This window comes from Coregonus lavaretus, assembly GCF_964263955.1.
Source record: "Coregonus lavaretus genome assembly, chromosome: 12".
Taxonomy (NCBI): domain Eukaryota; kingdom Metazoa; phylum Chordata; class Actinopteri; order Salmoniformes; family Salmonidae; genus Coregonus; species Coregonus lavaretus.
In genome coordinates, this window is record NC_139999.1 from 56,844,554 (window position 1) to 56,853,428 (window position 8,875).

The following is an 8,875-nucleotide window of genomic DNA, read 5'->3' on the forward strand; positions in this document are numbered from 1 at the left end:
CACTCCGCTGCTGCCTCAGCCGCATCGTTCTCAACACTAATAACTTCGCTATTATGCACAAAGCAACATATAGGGAAAGGCGCCAATTCAACAGCGCACTGAATATTGTTTCAGAACCGCGGACAGCGACCACTGTCCAATGCAGGAGAAAGCGCATGTTATAAAATAATATTATATATATTAGTGTTGCACCATTATTCTTACATAAAATAACCATATACAATTTCAGACCGGTGTCTTATGCAACATGAAAAAGAAAATCAATTTGCGACTGCTCGACTAAAGAAACTTCGGTCGACCAACAGCCTATCGACCAAACAATCGACCAGTCGACTAAATGGGCTCAGCCCTAAAATAATTTTACTAGTATTCAACACAGTCCCTCTTTAGAGCAACAAGTCCCAGATCCCTCATCATCATCATCATGACTTAAGCATGAGCAAATGTGTACACAATGGTAGCACTATTTACACATGACAGATGGGGGGGTGAAAGACTCAAGGAATGTGCCTACCTTGGCAAAAGTAGTGTTGCAGGCTCATGTCATTCCCAATATAGAAGAGCCAGAAATCAATAAGCGTTTGCGTCCCCAGGTTTTTCCCCAATCAGGCGAGGCAATGGAGAGGTTAGGCATTGTAAGGGATGCAGCCACCCTGAAAGGCTCCAACTGAGATGTAGACTAAATCAATGCTTGTGAGAAATAGCCTTATGGCAGTTTCCTGATTGGTCCTCAAGCTGCCCTTCCCTGGACTTTCCACATACACAGCATTTGTAGGCTATATCTGATGAACTTCAAGCCAAGGTACGAAGGAATGATATGTGTGATTCCTCAAAAACAACAAAAAAGGACCGGGATTTTTTGGGATTGTGAAAATGTTATCCATAGAATGGTCCTTTGGTGGAAGGATTGTTTACATATATTTGACATTTGTATCTAAAAGCATATGATAAATAATTAATCCAAGTTGGCATCTTTATGACATTTTGGCCCTACCCAGGAGCACTGCAAGACACCATAACTTTTGATCTATATGTGTCACACACTTAATCTTGATGTCATTTGAAACTTAATTGTATGCTCTAAAATGAGTAATACATTTCATTATGCAAGATGTAAAATGTACATTTATATGATTTTGATTCATATGACAAAAATGTATGCACGCATGACTGTAAGTCGCTTTGGATAAAAGCGTCTGCTAAATGGCATATTATTATTATTATTATTATACCCTCTTCAATTTCTCTAATATTTTATTATGTCGTTCTATGGACTGTGTTTTACTGACAAAGTTAGTGAGATCTCTGGGACTTTGAGTTATGACCAAATATGTGGGGTGGGGGTATGTTGAACAGTACAGAACAGCACAGCAGAAGTTGACAGTGAAAATGTATTCCTGTCCAGTCTTAAAATGTTTTCCCGTACATTCCTGATCCCGCAACAGTTCTATAATCCCTGAACTTTCCTGTCCTGTCCCGAAAAATAACAATTCCCATCTCATGCTCATTTTTCCGCGCAAAAATCAGAAACAACTTCATCCGTTAGCTGCTCGTCCGTCTGTCTGTCCCCGCTCTGCGGCAGCATCACATTAGTGGAAACCTTTGTCAAGATAATCCATCCACCTGACAAGTGTGGCATATCAAGAAGCTGATTAAACAGCATGATCATTACACAGGTGCACCTTGTGCTGGGGACAATAAAGGCCACTGAAATTTGCAGTTTTGTCACAACACAATGCCACAGACGTCTCAAGTTGAGGGAGCGTGCAATTGGCATGCTGATTGCAGGAACGTCCCCCAGAGCTGTTGCCAGATAATTTAATGTACATTTCTCTACCATAAGCCACTGCCAATGTCGTTTTGGAGAATTTGGCAGTACATCCAACTGGCCTCACAACCACAGACCACGTGTATGTCGTCGTGTTGGCAAGCAGTTTGGTGATGTCAACGTTGTGAGCAGAGTGCCCCGTGGTGGCGGTGGGGTTATGGTATAGGCAGGCATAAGCTACGGACAACAAACACAATTGCATTTTATCGATGGCAATTTGAAGGCACAGAGATATCGTGACGAGATCCTGAGGCCCATTGTCGTGCCATTCATCCGCTACCATCACCTCATGTTTCAGCATGATAATGCACGGCCCCAAGTCGCAAGGATCTGTACACAATTAAAATGTCCCAGTTCTTCCATGGCCTGCATACTCACCAGACATGTCACCAATTGAGCATATTTGGTATGCTCTGGATCAACGTGTACGACAGATTGTTTGTGTTCCCGCCAATGTCCAGCAACTTTGCACAGACATTGAAGAGGAGTGGGACAACATTTCACAGGTCAATCAACAGCCATATCAACCCTATGCGAAGGAGATGTGTTGCGCTGCATGAGGCAAATAGTGGTCACACCAGACACTAAAATCTTTCAAATTGTTGCGTTCATATTTTTGTTCAGTATAGATATTTACTCACTACAGCTAACACCTGGCATTGAGCAAACAGTAGATGGGGAATCTGTGGGGCAAATATGCCTAGGTCTAACCTGAAATAGCCTAACTTATCTCTTTAATTTAACCCTTTAATAAAAAAGGGCATTGGTTGTAATCCTAGTATCATGCCCAAGGGTAGGTCTATAGGTTTAATCCAAGGATGTAGGCCTAGCTGCTTGTCAGTAAATTAAATATGAATGTTGGAAATATATGGCCAGATGGTGGGGATGCCCCAGTGATGTTCTGCCATGCTGGTAATTTGCTGGGTGCTGCTGCCACATGCAACTCATCCCTGCCAATGTCAGTTGCCAATCAGGATAACAGTCACTGATATTGGGGGACTTCATGGCCTTTATGACCTTCATTTATGACCAAAGAAAATAAAACTGTGTTTGGGCTCCTTTTACCTGAGAAGACAGTCTCCCCTTAACACACTCTACTGCTATTCTTCAGTAGTTATTTCGGGAAATAACTACTGTAACCCCCCCAATAGTATTGTTCACATAGACAAGAGTGGCCTTCCGCATTAACAATGACCAATTTCCTGCTCACCTGTGCACAATCGAATGCAAACATTTCAGGCGTGCGTGCCATTGGTGTTCAGTCACATGCAAATAGTTGTGATAGACTACTTGCTAAACATACAAGTTTGTATGATGGAGACTTTTGGGAAAAGCTGGGAATACAACATCTAATGGTGTGTCGTGATAAAATTCAACAAATACAGGGGGAGATTTTATAATTCAGCTAGCTAACGTTCACTAGTTAGAAGAACATCTGACCAGGGGCTACAGGTAATATGGATGGCCCTGTTTGATCTCTTCCAGCTTGGGTTAGCTAGCCAGCTAACATCAAAGCAAATAGTGTTGGTCTACCAGCAAGTTGGCTAACATTAGTTAGCCTGTTGCGTTTGTTTTAGTTAGGTAAAATTAGTTTTATATTGGATATTCAGTTCCCCCATCAATAGCTACTGAACCAAGCATGCCATGAAATGGTATATTTTGAATCAGGGATGGATGGAGAATTTAATTCACACCTTTTTTGTTGTTTGTATTATTATTATTATTATTATTATTATTATTATTATTATTATTATTATTCCGGATCTCAATAGCTCTTAAAAAAGGTGCAATATGCAGAAATCGAGTCTCCATTTCCTGGTTGTTAAAATTCGAATAGTTTGCCTAATTTCAGTTTATGTGACAAAACAAGCAATGTATAGAATCATTGTACCATCTAAACTGCAGTGAAATATATTTTTTATAACCAAAAATATTGTATTTTCTGCTGTTTGAAGCTGGCGTACAAAACCGAAAGTAAAAGACACAAAAACTAAACTTAACAGGAAGCATAGGAATAGTGCACAAAGAACAGATCTACCGCTTCTTCGACTTGATTTCAATGAGAATGACAGAACTCACATTTCAATCTGAATTTGGTCAGACCGCCCCAAAATTTACATATTGCAGCTTTAACCAAAGTGTGCCATGACTATGAAAATAATATACCCTTCACCAGGGGAGGATAGAGTGAAAACCAAATGTCCACCAAATATCCAATACAAAACCAATTTTACCTTGGTATTCATTTTGCCAACCTAAATAGTGTGACTGAGGCAAGCCGTAAAAACGTGGCAAACTGCAAATAACTTAGCTCGCTAGCTACTGTACTACGCCATGTATCTCACCAGATAACCTTTTCACATTTATTTGAGTTCTACCTAATTACTGTACTAAGAATGTTATTTAACCAATGTAAACTGCTCTTACCTTCATGTCGTTCATGATGATCTGGAAGAGCCCTCCCAGAGCGCTGCATTCCTTTTCAATACCCGAATCCATTTTCCAAGTCGAAAAACTAATTACAGTAATAGCTAGATTTTAAATTACTAGTAATTCGTTTATAAATATATGTTGAGGGAAACCCCGATGTGTCAAGTTAAGGAATTGTGCCAACCACACACCGCCCGAACGAGACAAATATATATCCAAGTAGCTAGCTAGCTAACGTTAGTTAGAGAATAAAACAAAAATCCTGGGGGGGAAACAATAGATAAATACGTGGAATAGTAACACCACATACTGTCTGTACGCAATAATGTTCCAGTCAAACTCAGACTCAGTGTGATTGGCTAGCTAGCTAACTAGCCAGCCAACTTGATACACCTCCAAGAAAACATGGCATGGTTGAATACCGGTAGCTCGAATGGAAAGTCAGTCGAATTGACCTGATTTTACTGTATCCAAAACTATAGCTACCACACAGCCAAATAGGCAATGCGGCTGTCTAGCAATACCTGACTATCGTCTCGAGCTGCTGCTAGCTAACGCGCGGGCAGGTAACTGGCAGTTTCTTGATCAATTACCTACTAGTCAGCGAATAATATTTCTTTAAAAATCGTATTTCTGTTTCCCATGGTCCTGTGAAAATGATCCCTCTTATTCCTATGCGTTTTCAGCTTGTCTGCACATGTGTGTCATGGCCTTTCACCCAGCCACGAGAGCAAAACAATTATTCAATGAGAATCCACGTATCGTTTCGAGTTGGCTTGGCTGGTATGTGTTGCTTCCACCGCGCGCTCCAAATTCCCTCTTTCCCAAGATCCGCCTCTTCTTCTTCGTCTTCTTCTTCTGTGATATAATGGCGGTCCGCAAACAAACGTTAAAGGTGCATGCCTCCACTTACTGTGCTGGAGTGTATGGTCAATCACGGTTTACAACATTTCTAAATCCTCCTATCTAACTCAGTACTTCTGAGAAAATAAAAAAGAGCCCTACTAACTTCTAATAGGCCCTCCCCCATCCCCCAAATCCCTTCCAAACCCACCCAACCCCGTCCTACCTCAATAACCCTACACTTCAATCTTTCCCTCTCTTCAACATACTTACAACAATATAACAACACATGCTCCACCATTTCATCGACCATACACTCCAGACACAAACCATTCACATGCTTGCCAACCAGATGTAATGACGAGTTTAATGTACAATGGCCTAAGCGCAATCGAACAAACATCTTCCTTCCTACTCTGACCTTTGTATCTTGGTCCACCGACTTTTCTTTGAAGGGCAGATACAGTAAATGCCGACCCTTGGGCTCAGAGTCCCATCTCTTCTGCCACACATCTATCAAAATGGCCCTGATTTTACATTTGGCCTCACCTCTACCCAGTGGAACATTAATATCAATTATATCTCGTTTCAAAGCTCTTTTGGCTAACTGGTCTACAATTTCATTCCCTTCCACACCCGAATGTGCTGGGACATGGCAGAATCTCACTACTACACCCAGTCTCTCAATTCTCCATAATAACTATTAGATTTACCAGATGATAAGCTATTCAATACAGACAGAGAATCTGAGCATACTATAATTCTAACAGATTGACAGCATGCCAGGGCGGATTGCAGAGGTCTTGAAAAAAAAGGGTCAACAAAGCAAATATTGACTCTTTGCATAAACTTAATGTAATTGTCAGTAAAAACCTTCAACACTTATGGAATGCTTGTAATTATACTTCAGTATACCATAGTAACGTCTGACAAAAATATCTCATAACACTGAAGCAGCGAACTTTGTGAAGACCAATACTTGTGTCATTGGGCTCCCGAGTGGTGCAGCGGTGTAAGGCACTGCATCTCAGTGGTTGATGTGGCACTACAGACCCCCTGGTTCGATTCCAGGCTGTATCACAATCGGCCGTGATTGGGAGTCAATTAGGCAGCGCACAATTGGCCCAGCGTTGTCTGGGTTTGGCCGGTATAGGCCGTCATTGTAAATAATAATTTGTTCTTAACTGACTTGCCTAGGTAAATAAAGGTTTAAAAATAATCTCAAAACTTTTGACCACGACTGTACGTACAGTGGCTTGCGAAAGTATTCACCCCCCTTGGCATTTTTCCTATTTTGTTGCCTTACAACCTTACCATTTTTGGGGGGTTTGTATCATTTGATTTACACAACATGCCTACCACCTTGAAGATGCAAAATATTTTATTTTGTGAAACAAACAAGAAATATGACAAAAAAAAACAGAAAACTTGAGCGTGCATAACTACTTTGTAGATCCACATTTTGCAGCAATTACAGCTGCAAGTCTCTTGGGGTATGTCTCCATAAGCTTGGCACATCTAGCCACTGGGATTTTTGCCCATTCTTCAAGGCAAAACTGCTCCAGCTCCTTCAAGTTGGATGGGTTCCACTGGTGTACAGCAATCTTTAAGTCATACCACAGATTCTCAATTGGATTGAGGTCTGTGCTTTGACTAGGCCATTCAAAGACATTTAAATGTTTCCCCTTAAACCACTCAAGTGTTGCTTTAGCAGTATGCTTAGGGTCATTGTCCTTCTGGAAGGTGAACCTCCGTTCCAGTCTCAAATCTCTGGAAGACTGAAACAGGTTTCCCTCAAGACTTTCCCTGTATTTAGCGCCATCCATCATTCCTTCAATTCTGATCAGTTTCCCAGTCCCTGCCGATGAAAAACATCCCCACAGCATGATGCTGCCACCACCATGCTTCACTGTGGGGATGGTGTTCTCGGGGTGATGAGAGGTGTTGGGTTTGCGCCAGACATAGCGTTTTTCTTGATGGCCAAAAAGCTCAATTTTAGTCTCATCTGACCAGAGTACCTTCTTCCATATGTTTGGGGGTCTCCCACATGCCTTTTGGCGAACACCAACCGTGTTTGCTTCTTTTTTTCTTTAAGCAATGGCTTTTTTCTGGCCACTCTTCCGTAAAGCCCAGCTCTGTGGAGTGTACGGCTTAAATTGGTCCTATGGACAGATACTCCAATCTCCGCTGTGGAGCTTTGCAGCTCCTTCAGGGTTATCTTTGGTCTCTTTGTTGCCACTCTGATTAATACCCTCCTTGCCTGGTCCATGAGTTTTGGTGGGTGGCCCTCTCTTGGCAGGTTTGTTGGGGTGCCATATTCTTTCAATTTTTTAATAATGGATTTAATGGTGCTCCATGGGATGTTCAAAGTTTCTGATTTTTGTTTATAACCGAACCCTGATCTGTACTTCTCCACAACATGGTCCCTGACCTGTTTGGAGAGCTCCTTGGTCTTCATGGTGCCGCTTGCTTGGTGGTGCCCCTTGGTTAGTTGTGTTGCAGACTCAGAGGCCATTCAGAACAGGTGTATATATACTGAGATCATGTGACAGATCATGTGACACTTAGATTGCACACAGGTGGACTTTATTTAACTAATTATGTGACTTCTGAAGGTAATTTGTTGCACCAGATCTTATTTAGGGGCTTCATAGCAAAGGGGGTGAATACATATGCACACACCACTTTTCCGTTATTTAGTTTTTAGAATTTAAAAAAAAAAAAAAATTGATTCCACTTCACCAATTTTCACTATTTTGTGTATGTAGATTACGTGAAATCCCTTTTTTTTAATTTTTTTACTACAGGTTGTTATGCAACAAAATAGGAAAAACTCAGAGGGGGATACTTTTGAAAGGCACTGCATCCAGATGATGCTGCGTTCCATTTTGCGCAATGACGCAGTCGGTGTGATCAAGGCGAAATAGTTCCACCAATCTGCCTTGCAGCCTCTGCATAAGAGACATTATGAGGGATTTTATATCTTTGGGTCTCTCTAGCCTCTTTCTGCCCCTGGCATCCACCAAATGCTGCACTGTGTTCCCCCCCACAATTACAACAGTTAACCTTGCCATTGTTCCCACATTCACCATAATCATGTTCCCCTTCACACTTGGCACATCATTTCTTTCCTTTGCACAGAGCCGCTACATGTCCCATTCTTTGGCATTTAAAACACCTTTAATGGAAGTGGGACAAACTCTCTAACAGTGAAAGCCAGGAAGCCCATCTGTACTTTCTTAGGTAAAACCTTCTCAAACATGAATAGTACTGACATGCTTTCACTTCTCTGCCCCTCTTTCTTAATGAACAGCCTTTTTTGACTTCAACCACTATGCCCCCCTCTACATTTTATTTTATATAATCTATGGACATAGATAGTGGAACCCCAGAAATGACCCCCCTCAGCTTAGCCGAAGCTCCAGGGACATGACTTGTGATTTTCTTCCCATTGAGAGTTTTCATTTTCAGAATCTTCCCTTGCTGAACATGGTCAGCACAGAATATTAACAGTATACCATTACCAATGAACCGGGCTAATGTTACTTCATCTATCTCTTTCTTAAAGGCATTGCTTAATTGAATTGGGTGTAGATGAGACCCCATGGTCACATCAAACACGATTACAACTTTCCATTCCGACACATCACGTTTTTCAATACCTTCACCCTCTTCCCGTTCTCAACGCTAGAAGTGCCCCTGCTGTCAGCAGCGCTTATAGCAGGGCCATTCTTTTTACTTTTACTGTTTGGAGTGTTTATCCGACGGGATAAA

The 8,875-nt window shown here is 41.5% G+C and overlaps 1 protein-coding gene across 2 annotated transcripts in view; it reads right to left on the reverse strand.

The window, feature by feature from the left end:
- The window catches only part of mtss1 (MTSS I-BAR domain containing 1), a 128,905-nt gene extending 123,768 nt beyond the window's left edge, over positions 1 to 5,137 (reverse strand). For both annotated transcript variants that reach the window (XM_084173739.1, XM_084173738.1), the window contains exon 1: positions 4,256 to 5,137. In XM_084173739.1, the coding sequence (XP_084029865.1) occupies positions 4,256 to 4,327 (72 nt within the window). In that variant the 5' untranslated portion in view covers positions 4,328 to 5,137. The remainder of the gene's footprint in view (positions 1 to 4,255) is intronic.
- Between the last annotated feature and the right edge of the window lie 3,738 nt (positions 5,138 to 8,875).